This window comes from Balaenoptera borealis, assembly GCF_965194805.1.
Source record: "Balaenoptera borealis genome assembly, chromosome: 9".
NCBI lineage: Eukaryota > Metazoa > Chordata > Mammalia > Artiodactyla > Balaenopteridae > Balaenoptera > Balaenoptera borealis.
The window spans coordinates 49,226,245-49,242,623 of NC_138873.1; the positions used below are offsets into that span (position 1 = coordinate 49,226,245).

The window sequence follows — 16,379 nt, forward strand, 5'->3', positions numbered from 1 at the left end:
TAGGTTTAAAACAGGGCTCACTTTGAAAATTGTGGGGACTTCCCTGGTGGTGCAGTGGTTAAGAATGTGCCTGCCAATGCAGGCGACACGGGTTCGAGCCCTGGTCCGGGAAGATCCCGCATGCCACGGAGCAACTAAGCCCACACACCACAACTACTCAGCCTGCGCTCTAGAGCCTGCAAGCCACAACTACTGAGCCCACATACCACAACTACTGAAGCCCACGCACCTAGAGCTCGTGCTCCAGAACAAGAGAAGCCACTGCAATGAGAAGCCATGCACCGCAATGAAGAGCAGAACCCCTGCTCGCTGCAATTAGAGAAAGCCTGTGCATAGCAACGAAGACCCAACACGGCCAAAAATAAATAATTAATTAATTAAATTGGAAAAAAAAAGAAAGAAAGAAACTTGTGGTATTTCTGAGGTTCCATAAAATGGGTGCTGTGATAATTCAGAGGGAGAGGAGAGCATCTCAACTATGGGCCTAGACAAGAGTTAGTAACGACTCTGAAGTCTAACTGCCTACATATGTGTTATAAGCTGTAAACATCTCCCTCTTTTTTTTTTTAATAAATTTTATTTATTTATTTATTTATTTTTGGCTGTGTTGGGTCTTTGTTTCTGTGCAAGGGCTTTCTCCAGCTGTGGCGAGCAGGGGCCACTCTTCATCGCAGTGCGCGGGCCTCTCACTGTCGCGGCCTCTCCCGTTGCGGAGCACAGGCTCCAGACGCGCAGGCTCAGTAGTTGTGGCTCACAGGCTTAGTTGCTCCGCGGCATGTGGGATCTTCCCAGACCAGGGCTCGAACCCGTGTCCCCTGCATTGGCAGGCAGATTTTTTAAAAGTGGATTGGGGTGTCATGAGTGGACCTATTTCTTAAATTTTATTTATTTATTTATTTATTTTGGCTGTGTTGGGTCTTCATTTCTGTGCGAGGGCCTTCCCTAGTTGTGGCAAGCGGGGACCACTCTTCATCACGGTGCGCAGGCCTCTCGTTATCGCGGCCTCTCTTGTTGCGGAGCACAGGCTCCAGATGCGCAGGCTCAGTAATTGTGGCTCACGGGCCCAGTTGCTCCGTGGCATGTGGGATCTTCCCAGACCAGGGCTCGAACCCATGTCCCCTGCACTGGCAGGCAGACTCCCAACCACTGTGCCACCAGGGAAGCCCTCCCTCTTTTTAAAGGTAAAATGAAATTGTGCTTTTTAGTTTAGAGCACACTAGAATAAAACCAAAGTTCTTTCTTATTTAAGTTACAAAACTGTATCTTTACTCTTCACCACAAGATGTCACTACTGCCCAAGAGCAACGTTATAAAATGCTTATTTTTGGGCTTCCCTGGTGGCGCAGCGGTTGAGAATCCGCCTGCCAATGCAGGGGACACGGGTTCGAGCCCTGGTCTGGGAAGATCCCACGTGCCGCAGAGCAACTAGGCCTGTGAGCCACAACTACTGAGCCTGCGTGTCTGGAGCTTGTGCTCCGCAACAAGAGAGGCCGCGACAGTGAGAGGCCCGCACACCACGATGAAGAGTGGCCCCCGCTCGCCGCAACTAGAGAAAGCCCTTGCGTGGAAACGAAGACCCAACACAGCCATAAATAAATAAACAAATTAAAAAATAAAAAAAAAAAAGCTTATTTTTATGATCAGTATCTTACCTTAATATCTTTAAGGGAGACAAACTTCTCGATACCTACTTCAATCATATCCAGCACATGGTAGTCATACATACGACCTAGAAGGAAAATACATTTTCTTTTAATGATTTATTTTTTTCCCAAACAGCTGCCTTATATTCACCTACTTATCTGCGTGTTCAAAATGTCCTAATATCTGCCTCTTTTCTTTCTCCTTAAACCTCCCAAACATGTTCCTTCTTTCTTAAATTTTCAACTCTACCTAGAATGTATTGTTGCAACTTTGCACCTAGAAAGGATCTTAAAAGATCACTTAGCCAAACTCCCTTACTTTACAGAAGAGTAAATAAAGGCCCACGGAGGGTAAAGGGCTTTACCTAAGCCAGTGAGCATGCCAGCCCAAGCCTCAATGCACAGTACAGGGCAAGGGTTTATTTTCAAATGTATTCATTATACAGGTATTTATTAGGGAAGGGTTAATTTGTGTGCATAAGTATGCTGCTACTTTTTTTCTAACTCTAATACTGATTTAGGATATATGTTTTATATTTGAAAAACTTCTACAACTTGAGGTAGGGTGATATTTACATGCCCCTTCTTTACCTGAAGACTGGTAGGTAAAAACAAATTTTATTCACACTCACAAGGAAAATTAAAAACTAGCTTAGTGCTTACTGGCTACTCCTGAATCCTCAATACCATCAATTAATCTGAGTCACAGAACTGACTCTATAAAATAAAAGTATTAAAAAGTAAATGATATTTACCTATTACTAGATTATTTGGCCGCTTCTTATTATGGGAGCCAAACATGAATAAAGAACAATCTGACTTCTTTGAAAAAAATTCCTGTAAAACCAAAGAAATCTCCTTCAATCAATGCATAAATGTAAGAACCTTAAGAATTGTACCTCTTTGAAATAAAAGGTATCCAAACTGGAAAGGAAGAGGTAAAACTGTCATTATACGCAGATAACACGATACTATATATAGAAAACCCTAAAGACTCCACACAAACACTACTAGAACTGATCAACATAAATAAAACAAAAAGACAACCTACGGACTGCAAGAAAATATCTGCAAACAATGAGACTGACAAGGGCTTAATTTCCAAAACATACAAACAGCTCATACAATTCAATAACAAAAAACCCAACCTGATCAAACAATGGGCAGAAGACCTAAATAGACATTTCTCCAAAGAAGATGTACAGATGGCCAAGAGGCACGTGAAAGGATGTTCAACATCACTAACTATTAGAGAAACGCAAATTAAAACTACACTGAGATGCCACCTCACACCAGTCAGAATGGCCATCACTAAAAAGTCTACAAGTAACAAATGCTGGAGAGGGTGTGGAGAAAAGGGAACCCTCCTACCTACACTGTTGGTGGGAATGTAAGTTAGTGCAGTCACTATGGAAAACAGTACGGAGGTTCCTTAAAAAATAAAAATAGGGTTGCCATATGAACCAGCAATCCCACTCCTGGGCATATACCCAGACAAAACTATAATTCAAATGCACCCCAATGTTCACTGCAGCCCTGTTTACAATAGCCAAGACATGGAAGCAACTTAAAGGTCCATCAACAGATGAATGAATAAAAAAGATGTGATACATACCTATACTATGGAATACTACTCAGCCATAAAAAAAGAATGAAATCATGCCATTTGCAGCAACATGGATGGACCTACAGATTATCATACTAAGTGAAGTCAGACAGAAAAAGACAAAATATATCACTTATCATATGATATATATGTGTTATATGTGGAACAAATGAACTTATTTACAAAACAGAAACAGACTCACAGGCACAGAAAACAAATTTATGATTACCAAAGGAGAAAGAGGGTGGGGAAGGGAAAATTAGGAGTCTGGATTAGCAGATACAATCTACTATATATATTGGGTTGGCCAAGAAGTTCGTTCAGGTTTTTCTTAACATGTTACTGGAAAAATAAACAACAAGGTCCTATTGTATAGCACACAGAACTATATTCAATATCCTATAATAAATCACAATAGAAAAGAATATGAAAATGAATATATATAAAACTGAATCACTTTGCTGTACACCAGAAACTAACACATTGTAAATCAACTATACTTTAATTTTAAAAAAAGAAAAAGAATTGTACCTCTCAACTAAAAACAAAATGTACATCAGTTTTTTTCAGTGGAAATTAAAGAAGACTTAATGAACTAGATAGGAATAAACAAAGAAAAAGGACTTTATTTGTAGCTTTTTACTTCAAATTTTCTGATTTGGGGTACTTAGGGAAAAGATGTAAGTTTAAGACTAAAAATATATGAAAACTATTAGGTTAATAAATTTAAAAAGGCCTTTTATTTTCAGCTACGCAGTTATTTTGGAATAGCACACCAAGTATTCCACTTGCTGAACAAAAGCCTTCACTCAAAGGACACACATGAATACACTGGGGACTTACATGAATTAATCAATATGGTTCCTTTGGATGTTTATAACTGTACTCATGAGTTTACCATGCATATAACTACTTTTCACTGCAAACTTCATCCACACAGGAATCTTGCCCTAGAATCTCCACACCATCCCAGCTGTGACTAGTTCCATTTTATGTACCAAGCCAGGACTGACTGACAGATCTATGATGTTCCTACCAGTAAGAGATATCTCCTCCATCTGGCTCTCAAAAATATTGACTTCTATTACAGATTTGAGAGGGATGGAAACACAATTATGGCGTTTCAATCCTGGACAGCTCCTTCTACACTAGTGCCTATACTTTATATCCCACATACTTTGATTCAGTTTATTGAGATTCCCAATCTTAGCACAAAAATTAGATTGAATGTGTTCTAGTCTAGTTCTAGCACAGTTGGAAAAGCTTCCTAAATTAATGACAAAAATGTTAAAGAACATTCGAAGCAACCATAATCCTCAACTTTTCTTTATTGAGTGCAAGATCCCTGAGGTATGGGCCCCTCGTTTGGTTATCATTCATTCCAGTGTTTAAGCAGAAGCAAATAGGAACAAACAACTACCTACTTGCCTATCCACTCCCTGTGTAGAGGATACAGAGTCAGAAAGTCCAAGAATTCTGGCTTTGCCATTTGCTATGGGATCTGGTCAGCCTTTCTGAGAATTAGTTTTATCATGTGTAAATCAAAGACAATAACACTTCCTGAAAAAATCTGCAAGGGCCACGTGACACGTCATATGTGAAAGCAACTTACACTGTGTCGGGCACAAAGCAGGTGTTAAAAATGTTTTTTAAATGTCCAAATCAATGAAAATCCTTTCTTAAAAAAATTTTTTTTACATTCTCATGTTAACACCCCAAAGCTTTCCATAAACTACCTTTCACATATATATAGTACTCATCTGTCATCCTTCTCCATAAAGTCCACTTTTTGTTAAAATTCTACAGCAAGAGTAGACAAATTATCTTCAAAAGACTAGATAGTATATATTTTAGACTTTTTATATGGTGTAAAAAAAAAAACTTTAAAAATGTAAAAACCATTCTTAGCTTGTGGTCCTCACAGAAACAGGGATTTAGCCCACAGGAGGTATATTTGCTAACTCTTGTGCTAAAGCACAGTTCCAAGATTACAGCATAAGAAATGTGCTATTGGGGGATGGGCAGTCAGGAGGAGGAATTCAACCAAATTTCCAACATGATCACTGTTTCCACAGCCATTCTGAGTTCTAGTGTTCTGAGATTTATTACAGCCAATGAAATATCTCCTGTCTCTGGAAGTGGGAGATCAAAGAGAGGAAATGCCACAATTTTAAGTATAAGAAAAGCTGTCATATCGACACTGGATTGAAAAAAAAGTACAGAATGCTACAGATTCTACAACATAACACTTCTACAAAGTGGTCACTCAACTGAAAGCACCATGGTGTCACAAAACAAAATCAGCCCTGGATAAGTCACATGTGGAAGAGAGAGATTTCTGGGTTAGACCCTCCATTTTTACTTTCAAGATCTCTTCAACAAATGACAGTGAAAAACCCAAGACTATGATAAAAGCAATTTTATTTAAAAAGCTATTTATTTTGACAATATTTTCTTAATATAATTTTCAACGCAGTTAGTTGCCAAATTAGGATAAGATGCTCAATTTCAGTTTTCTAATTAGTTATTGAGATTCTTTTCAAAAATTTTTTCTTTTAAACTCACTAAAAGAACAAGCAATGGCGTTCCTGTCAAGAGAACATAATCATGTTCTGATTTTTTTAAAGTCAACTTAAATAGTTTAATCCACGTATTCCCTTAAGATTTTCTTTAGTAAGAAACTAATATCATCACATACTCAAAGTCCACTCATCATTCACCATTTATTATATACCACCTTTTATCTTCTGATTTCATTCACTAGACTTTTTCATTTAGTTTTGATTGCCAATACACTCAAACGGGAATTTGATTAACTCTAGTAAAGCAACTGACAATTGTTAGTTATCATTTGGGTAGTGTTTCTTGTTCTAAAAATACTCAGAAAAAGAAAAGTAAAATTTTCTTAAATCAAACTTGCTCTATAAAAATAGATCCATAGGGCTTCCCTGGTGGCGCAGTGGTTGAGAATCTGCCTGCTAATGCAGGGGACACGGGTTCGAGCCCTGGCCTGGGAAGATCCCACATGCCGCAGAGCAACTAGGCCCGTGAGCCACAACTACTGAGCCTGCGCGTCTGGAGCCTGTGCTCCGCAACAAGAGAGGCCGGGATAGTGAGAGGCCCGCGCAACTCGATGAAGAGCGGCCCCCGCTTGCCACAACTAGAGAAAAGCCCTCACACAGAAATGAAGACTCAACACAGCCAAAAATAAAAAATATAAAAATAAATAAATAAATAAAAATAGATCCATAACAAGCTTCCTTTTGACAATCCATTAATTATGCACTTAAAATGTAATTCAGTTTTTAAAAATTCTATCAGTATACTTGCAGTGAATACACAACATTCACAGTGAAATGTAAGCTCTATAGTCATCTTTTTGAAAGTATAAAAGTCTTATTTCCCCTGCATTCTGCATCAAAATTCCCTCACATAGGATGATTTCTAATTCAAAATCATAAATGAGGAGTACTATTAAATTAATTAGTTTGAATAATCACTTATATGCCTTCTTAAATCAGAAAGATTCTTATACTTACCAATGATGTCTGATCCTCAAATGGTCTTGTAATATTTTTCCTAATATTAAAAAAAAGTGACCCTGATTTTAATAATCTTAATAAGTAATTCACCCATAACAATAAATATTAAGTAAAGATAATTTTATATTCAGATGATCAAAAACAAGAAGCTGGAAGAATATTTATTCATTCAAATATTTATTTAGTGCCTATTATGTGCCAGGCACTGTTCTAGGAGCTAGGGATACCATAATACCATGTCAAACAAGATCCTTGCTTTCACGGAGCTTATATTCTAGAGGAAAAATGAACAATTTCAAAAAGTAATATCTGTTGTGACAAAAATAAAATAGGGCACTGTGTTAGTGTGAAGAATGGAAAATGATTATTTGAGTTGAAACCTGATAAATGAGTAGTTAGCCATGGAAAAGTTTTGAGGTTAAGAGTATTCCAGGAAAAGGAAACAGAATAAGAAAAAGATTCTGAGATGGAAACAAGCTTAGACTATTCAAGAAACAGAAAGACAACAAATGTCACTGGAGCTTAGTGAACAAAGGGTTAACAGTGGGGTATGAGGTCAAAGATGTAGACTTGGGCCAGAATATGTAGGGTCTTGTCGGTCAAGGTAAGGAACGTAAGTTATTAAAAGAGTAACGGGAAGCACTGGGGGGTTTTAGGCAAGACAGTGATATGATTGGATTCAAATGTTCTTTTTTTTTAAATTTACTTATTTTATTTATTTATTTTTGGCTGCGCTGCATCTTCGCTGCTTTCCCCGGGCTTTCTCTAGTTGCGGCGAGCGGGGACTACTCTTCGTTGCGGTGCACGGGCTTCTCATTGTGGTGGCTTCTCTTGTTGCAGAGCACGGGCTCTAGGCTCACAGGCTTCAGTAGTTGTGGCGCGTGGGCTCAGTAGTTGTGGCTCACAGGCTCCACAGTGCAGGCTCAGTAGTTGTGGCAAACAGGCCCAGCTGCTCCATGGCATGTGGGATCCTCACGGACCAGGGCTCGAACCCATGTCCCCTGCATTGGCAGGCGGATTCTTAACCACTGTGCCACCAGGGAAGCCCCAAATGTTATTTTTAAAGGACTGCTCTGTCTGCTATATAAGGATGGAATGTAGCACAGCAAGAGTGAAGGGGTTAGTACGGAGCTATCACAGTAATCCAGGAGAGAAAGAAAAAAATGGTGGGTTGGACCAGGAATAGTAGTAGTGGACATGGAGAAACAGTGGGTAGAGAAACGCAGAATGCTATCTTTCATGCAAAAGGGAGAAAAATAAGATTACGTATTTTTATTTGCTTAAATATGCATAAAGAAATTCTGTTAAGATATATAAGAAACTAATGATAGTGGCTGTTCTGGGAAGTGTGTGTGTTTATATTTTCACTGTATATTTTTGGATTTTTAGTCATGTAAGTAAAGTATAAAACAGTTCATAATTTTTATGAATTTAAAGAGAAATAAAATCATACACACATGATCTCAATTCTGTTCAAAGAAAAAGATATACAGATATAAAACTGCATGAGGAGAAAATATACATAGCACTTATCTATGGGTGATTATTTACTCTTATCCCAATTATCTAAGATAAATATATATTACTTTTATAATCAGTAAAAAACAAAAAAAAGTATTTAAAAAAATGATGTAAGACAAACAAATCAGGAAAAATTACTGCAGCAATTACTAACAATTAATAAAAAATTAATAAAAAATTACTAACAGCAATTCACAAATAAGCAAATATGACCTGTTGGAAGCATAAGGAAAATGCAAGTTTAAACAAAATTTTCACTTCTTAATTTTAAAAAACAAACCAAAAGTAGGTAGAGACCCATGAAACTCGTACATTTTACTCTGCCAAACTTCTCAAAAAGCACTACTGTTAATATGCTAGATTGGGCATGAAGCTATACCCAGTAATCTCACATCTAGAAATCTCACGTAGGAACTAATACAAAAGAAGAACTCATTTGTGTAAAAATGGCCATTTTAGCATTATTTATAAGAAAAACAACAGCAAAAAAGGAAATCAAAATTTCCTCAAATTAAGGAACAGTGAAGTAAATTTTAGTATAACCATTTATAGGCATTATACTAGCATTAAAAATAATACCTAGGGGCTTCCCTGGTGGCGCAGTGGTTGAGAATCTGCCTGCCAATGCAGGGGACGTGGGTTCGAGCCCTGGTCTGGGAGGATCCCACATGCCGCGGAGCAACTAAGCCCGTGAGCCACAACTACTGAGCCTGCGCGTCTGGAGCCTGTGCTCCGTAACGGGAGAGGCCGCGACAGTGAGAGGCCCGCGATGAAGAGTGGCCCCCGCTCGCCGCAACTGGAGAAAGCCCTCGCACAGAAACGAAGACCCAACACAGCCATAAAATAAATAAATTAATTAATAATAATAATAATAATAATAATAATAATATCTAAAGGACACCTATCAATAGAAAAATGCTTACAAGACAAATGTAAAAGGCACAAAAGAATTGTCAGAATAATGAAATTGTTTCTGTACCATGACTGCAGTGGCAGACACAACTCAATGTATTTGTCAAAACCCATGAAAGTATACACCACAAACAGTAAATTTTACATACATAAATTAAAAAAACAACAACCAGGAAGTGATAGAAAACCCAAAATAGAATACAGACTGTAATAAATGACCTTAACTACAGTATAAATGAATAACACAACCACACTGAAGGGGCAAAAATAACCTAACCTGACTTACACTGGAAAACAATATTTTTACTGCATATTGTGAAGTTAAAGACAAAAAGAACTGCACACAAATTCCATACTCTAGTTAGTAAAATTGTTTCTTATAAGGTTAGAAATTCTGAAACTACTAGAATTACACAAATAAGTAAATATATTGTAACAAAGGCAAGGTTTCTTACTGTCAGAAGATAGAAGATACAAAGAAGAAAAGGAGAAAGGCTAGAATGAAGTCTCTGGTATTCGACTGGAATCGGAAGCACTAGTATGCACTCATGATTTTTTAGGAAGTATCAGTATCAACTCAGGGTTTTTTAATATATAAATAAATATAAACAAATATAGACGTGCGTACATGCATAGGTTAATGTACATAATATTTATTTTCAAGCTCTGTCTGCTGAGAGGACCTAGAGACAATGACACTCCAGTAGCAATTGAGCATACTTAGTGCCCAGACCTGTTTCTAAATTATCAGTCTCCAATATATGGAACCAGGGCTGATTCCAGGGCTGTGGCAATGAAAACTACAAGATGAACCCAGAGCATCTTGTGGTGCCAGAAAGGAAGTGCTCAAACACAGGGGGCACTTTGAAAGGCCAACCTGACAGAGATCCCAATGGCCAAATGGAGAACAATTTATGCAACAAAATAAATCATGACAGGACTTCCCGGGTAGCGCAGTGGTTAAGAATCTGCCTGCCAATGCAGGGGACAAGGGTTCGAGCCCTGGTCCGGGAAGATCCCACATGCCGTGGGGCAACTAAGCCCATGTGCCACAACTACTGAGCTTGCGTGCCACAACTACTGAAGCCTGCGAGCCTAGAGCCCCTGCTCCGCAACAAAGGCAAGCCACCGCAATGAGAAGCCCGCGCACCGCAACAAAGAGTAGCCCCTGCTCGCCACAACTAATGAAAGCCCGTGTGCAGCGAGGAAGACCCAACGCAGCCAAAAATTAAATAAATAAATAAATCATGGCAGCACTGGATTATAACCCCAAAGAACATAATAAATATCTGTAAGTCCACACTGACATAAATAAGTAATTAAACAAATGGAGGAAAAGGGACAGATTTTCCTTACAGAATTCCAATTAATAAACGTAGAGGGAATAAGAGAAATCAAAAACCACTACTAGAACACCACAGTAATCACTGTTGTAGACAAGATCCACTGATGAATGCTAAAATGAATAAGCAAAAGTTTGAGGAGAAATAGGATTATTTGCACAGTTTCTAACTATCTCCTCTAAACGTTTGTTAATTACAAAGGGGAAAATAGAAACTTTTTAGTGGAGAAACCCAGCAGACATCACTTTAACCAAGGTTAACAACACCAGTAATAAGACATCATGTATTCCCTGGTATGATTTACTGAAAAAGGCACATCACTTTTGTGGCATTCTTGCCCATAATGCATAATCTCAATCCACTCATGAGAAACTTAAGAGCAAACTGAAGGATATTTTACAAAATAACTGACACTCATCAAAAGTGTCAAGGTCATCAAAGACAAGGAAAGATTGAGGAACTGTAACAAACTGGAGGAGACTAAGGAGATGTGACAACTGAACACAATGTGGGATCCTGGAAGACAAAAAGGATATTAATGAAAAAACTGGGGCTTCCCTGGTGGCGCAGTGGTTAAGAATCCGCCTGCCAATGCAGGGGACACAGGTTCGAGCTCTGGTCCGGGAAGATCCCACATGCCACAGAGCAACTAAGCCCGTGAGCCACAATTACTGAGCCTGCGCTCTGGAGCCCGCGAGCCACAACTACTGAGCCCATGTGCCACAACTACTGAAGCCTGCGCGCCTAGAGCCTGTGCTCCTCAACAAGAGAAGCCACTGCAATGAGAAGCCCATGCAACGCAACGAAGAGTAGCCCCTGCTCGCCGCAACTAGAGAAGGCCCGGGAGCAGCAACGAAGACCCAACGCAGCCAAAAATAAAATAAATAAATTTATTTAAAAAATATATATTTTTCTAAATCTCCCATAAAGTGGTTGGTTGTTACTTTTATAACAAAACAATATAATAAGTGAAATAAAAGAAATCATGACTTACTTTTTATACAGAACTCCATATGGTTTCTTCAGTGCATACTGTAAAACATAATTTATAGCTTTCAAAACAAAACACATTCTGAAAAGCAGAGATAAAAATCAAGCATTATAACAGTCATTATACAAGATTATCCTGGTCCCTGAATCCTATTCTGCTATCTTCTGCATGGCTCCCTTTTGATCACTTATAACTTGCAACACGAGCTTAATGTTCTTAGCTGGGACTTTCCTAATTAAAAATTTCTATGCCCTTTCAATATTCTATTCAATTTAAATGATTCCCTTCATTTCCTTAAATTCTAGCTTCATCTAGCCCACTCTCCTTTAGCCATCCCCAATTATCTGCAGTTCCCCAAATGCATCATGCTCATTCACACGCCCTCTTGCACAAGCTTTTTCCTCAGCCTTGGAAGCCCTTCTCTTCCTCTTCCTTTTCTCCTTCTTGTTCCAACTCCTCCTTCAAAATGAAACTTAAGTGTCATCTCTAGGAAGCCCATCCTGTGTGTGGCAACCCCCGTGGGATTTTAACTCAGCCTCCCATCCTACCCTGTGTGTACCTCCAGCACAGCACTTCATTCACAATGCTGTTAACTTTTACTTATCTGTCTTCCTCACTAAGCTCACTGAAGGGAAAGACTGTGTCTTATGTAACTATTAATTCCTAGCACCTAGCACAGTAATTGGTATTGTTGAAAGAATAAATAGATAGTAATATGCAGTTACCTCATTTTACAAATTAGATATGTTCCTGAAATGTGAGTAAATCAAATGCTAGTAGTTGAAATCAGGTGAAATTTACTAAGGGAACTAGCTGCTGTAAGGAAAACCAGTAGTCAGTGCCTTGGTGAGACGTTAGCTTTTCTCTAAGGCTAGTATTTCTTAAGGCAAGCCAAATTTATCTATGTGTTTCTCAGGCAGCCCAACTAGTATACTAAAAATTTCCTAAAATGATTTCAACACCATTTAAAAAGTATATATATACGTACCACATCTCTAAGTACTTGTGTCACTGTTGAACTTGCATTGCCCCCTTTAATCAGCATAGCATTTTTAATATTTTCACTGAGTTTCGGTTCTCTTTTCTCAAGGAATCTCTTGGCTCTTTTTGTTTTGGGCTTTCTATTCGGAAAAATCACAATTCATAACATCTTAGAACATTTTCCTCATATTACAAAACCATGACTTATGTGCAAATTCTTAAAAATCAACAGAGACATTACATGACATTTATCAGTTAGGATTCCATCAATAAACAAAATCTCACTTTTTAGGGAAATATTAGTAAAAGATATTCAGTTATTACTGTTAAATAAGTGTTAATTTTATTAGATATAGTCTTTAAAAAGACTCCCATTTTTATATTCCCAGCATTCTTTTATTACTGTTTTCTAAACCTTTTATTTAAAAAAAGAGATAGAACTTCCCTGGTGGCACAGTGGTTAAGAATCCGCCTGCCAATGCAGGGGACACGGGTTCGAGCCCTGGTCCGGGAAGACCCCACATGCCGCAGAGCAACTAAGCCCGTGCGCCCAACTCCTGAGCATGCGTTCTAGAGCCCACGAGCCACAACTACTGAAGCCTGCACACCTAGAGCCTGTGCTCTGCAACTAAGAGAAGCCACTGCAATAAAAAGCCCGCGCGCTGCAACGGAGAGTAGCCCCCGCTCGCCACAACTAGAGAAAGCCCGCACGCAGCAACGAAGACCCAACGCAGCCAAAAAATTAAAAAGGCATTAAAAAAAAAAAAAAAAAACTAACCTAGACCAATCACTCTGCAAGATATGAAGGGAAAACAAATCCATTATTCTGATTTTATGATGTGACAGCAGGAGTAGAACGCTTTTATACACTCTGTTCACCTCTGCTTACACTACAGTGAGAATCTTGATTTTCCAACAGTTCTCTGCCATCTACTGAAATAATTCCTCTTCTCTTAAATAACTATGACCCTCCCTCCTTCCGGTCCCGTGGACACTTCGTGAAGTAAAAGAAAAACAATATACACAAACTTACTTTACCATGCAGACTTTAAAAATTCACCAGATAAAATGTCAAGCACATTTAAAGCTTCTAATCATTTATTGGTTGATAAAGATACACAGTACTTTTTAAGTCAAACCAAGAGAGAGTTAGTGTGTCTATAACCCAATAAAAGTGCTGTATGTTCTATATTCCATGTACTTTATTGCTTCTGACTAACCAGCAACTAATGCAAATAACACCTTGTACGTTTTATTAGCTGTTTGTCCCACAATGACACAGTAAACTAGTCTTACTCATCTTTGCGGTCCCCACACCTGCAGAGGAATATTCAGCACATGTGCAAAAATCCCTAATTTAATGACCAAAAGAATAATCTGTCCTTTTGATTACGTTAACCCAGGTAAAACGCAAGAAAACCATAGCAAATAACAGCAGAACTATTTATGAGATCGATAAACATTTTCTGGACTAACATTACCCAAGACATTGCGGCAGACATTACCCAAGGATAACTCAGAAGTGTACAAGTTTGGGAAAAAGAAAAAAAGCTAATGAGCATCTCTACGTGCTGCCGCAAAGCCTTTACATACATTCTCGCAAATATTCCTCACAGTTCTATGAAGTACGACTATTATGAACGCTATTTTACAGAGTAAACTGAGACTTACGGAGACTAAATGGCCCAGTCGCATAGCTTTAAGTGGACGGGCCCGGACTGTCACCTAAATCTGTCACATTCCCAGGCCTGTGCTCAGAGCACCTCACTCAGGTGTTCTGTGGCCAGAACACCTCTCCCACCTTCCTCTCACTTCTGCGGAAGCCGAGACACTCCTAATTGTCTAGGATAAAAGCGGCCAACGCCTCGGTGCCACCTCCACGCCGCGGCTTCCACACACGGCCTTCCCTGCTCTCCGTCTCCCCGCAGGCCGCCCCAACACACGGAGACCCAAACTAGTGGATACATCCTCACGGAGTGGCAACGGGTGCGAGGAAGGAGCGTGGGCGGCCAGGAGGAGTGGGAGGCAGGGACGCTATTCCTCCGTCCCGCTACAGAGGCCCTTCTCCCCAACGTTACCCGGGGAAAGAACCCACTGCACTTACACAACTCGATCCAAAGCGTCCATGCTACCGCAGCGACCACCTGGCGCACGCACGTGTACCGCAGGGTTACAGGAGATACGGCAGCGCGTCGACCGAGGCGGAACCGGAACTTGGGCGTGACGTCACTTCCTGGCACCGCTAACGACGTGGATGCTTGGAGGCGCTGGCGGCCGTTTCGGATGAAATAGCGCTCTGTTTCCTTGGTTACAGGTGTTTGTCTTGGCTCTTTTCCGGAAATCAACAGGCTCCTCTTGGAGCTTGATGTACACACCTGTGTGTGATAGACCAGGGTTCTTGGCCTTCCCCAATCAATAGAAATGGGTAAGAGGCCAGTCAAGAAATTCAGACAAGGCTTTTTGGGGGCTTCTGTGGCTGCAGGAAGGAGCAAAACCAAGTAACAGGTTCCCTTGCTAGTTCCCGAAGGTAGAGGGTGGGGCGCAGGTGAGCTGGTTCCTTATATGGGGTGAGGGTAGGGTGTGTCCAGGGGTGGGCTGGAGGGGTAGCTTAGGTGGTTTGCTCATGCATTTGGTGGTGTTGGTTGCAGGGGGCATGGGCAGTACCCTGCTTTTGCTCCCTTTGCTCCCAGCTCTCCAGAAGTGGCAATGGGGTTTTTCTGATCTTTTTATTTCTTGCCCATAATTTGCCCCAACTGTGCATGCACATATTTTTAGTCTCTTATAGTTTCTTTGTATTTTGTTACTCCAGGAGACGTTTGTTTAGGTGCAAGCATTGCAGCACTGCAGGAAATGGTCCCAGGTCCCAGCCTGTCTCATGTGTATACCTGGACTCAGATATTCAGGGACCAGGTGTTATTCATCTGGGAATCCTCCAGGATGCTAGAAAGGTTGGTGGCATGGTAGGTACTCACATAGTCACTAAAATTATCAGTGTGAAATATGCACTGTTGACAAAACTGTGAGATCAGTGAGGCAGAGTTTATAAACAGAGTTTATAACTGCCACAGTGCCTGGCACATAAAATGTATGCAGAAAATAACACTTCTGATCGTTATTTTCCCCCCAATGTTTAAGTTGTCGTATACGTCACATACCATAAGTTACCCCGTAAAGTGTACAATTTCTTGGTTTTTAGTGTATTCACAAAGATGTACATCCATCACCACTATCTAATTCCAAAACATTTTTATCACCCCTCTCATAACCCAGTAGCACTCTCCACTTTCCACCCTTGTCAACCCCTGGCAACCACTAATCTATGTCTCCATAGATTTGCCTATTGAGAACATACCATATAAATGGTTTCATACAATATGTGGCCTTTTGTATCTGGCTTATTTCACTTACTATGTTCATAAGTGTTCATGTTTAAGGTTCATATGTGTTGTAACATGTATCAGTACTTCATTCTTAGTACATTAATTTCTTTACTTAGGACTGAATAATAGTCCATTCTATGGATATACCCTGTTTGTTTATCCATTCAAAAATTTATGAACACTTGTGTTTCCACTTCTGTACTATTATGCATTATGCTGCTTTGAACATTTATGTACAAGTTTTTGTGTAGACTTTTGTTTTCAGTTCTCTAGGAGTAGAACTGCATGTGGTAATTCTATGTTTGACATTTTGAGGAACTGCCAAACTATTTTCTGTTTGCACCATTTTACATTTCCATTAGCAATGTAAGAGGGTTTGGAATTGGTTTTTCTATTGGTGCAGTAACAAATTACCACAAATTTACTGTTATAACACAAATTTATTATGTTAGTGTTCTAG

At 39.6% G+C, this 16,379-nt stretch overlaps 1 protein-coding gene and 1 long non-coding RNA gene across 5 annotated transcripts in view; one reads left to right on the forward strand and one right to left on the reverse strand.

Annotated features, from left to right (window-relative positions):
- The window catches only part of RPF2 (ribosome production factor 2 homolog), a 38,363-nt gene extending 23,616 nt beyond the window's left edge, over window positions 1-14,747 (reverse strand). Inside the window, exons 1-6 of one of the 2 annotated variants that reach the window (XM_082404893.1) lie at window positions 14,644-14,747; window positions 12,547-12,679; window positions 11,562-11,599; window positions 6,789-6,828; window positions 2,399-2,480; window positions 1,653-1,729 (exon numbers count right to left, since the gene is read on the reverse strand). In XM_082404893.1, coding sequence (XP_082261019.1) covers window positions 1,653-1,729; window positions 2,399-2,480; window positions 6,789-6,828; window positions 11,562-11,599; window positions 12,547-12,679; window positions 14,644-14,666 — 393 coding nt within the window. In that variant the 5' untranslated portion in view covers window positions 14,667-14,747. The remainder of the gene's footprint in view (window positions 1-1,652; window positions 1,730-2,398; window positions 2,481-6,788; window positions 6,829-11,561; window positions 11,600-12,546; window positions 12,680-14,643) is intronic. The other variant, XM_082404894.1, reaches the window with a different exon arrangement.
- Window positions 14,748-14,776: 29 nt separating this feature from the next.
- LOC309634617 overlaps window positions 14,777-16,379 on the forward strand; it is a 66,136-nt gene continuing 64,533 nt past the window's right edge. For 2 of the 3 annotated variants that reach the window (XR_014248245.1, XR_014248246.1), the window contains exons 1-2: window positions 14,852-14,964; window positions 15,349-15,499. This is a non-coding gene — a long non-coding RNA (uncharacterized lncRNA). Of the gene's footprint in view, window positions 14,965-15,348; window positions 15,500-16,379 lie in introns of all 3 variants that reach the window. The other variant, XR_014248244.1, reaches the window with a different exon arrangement.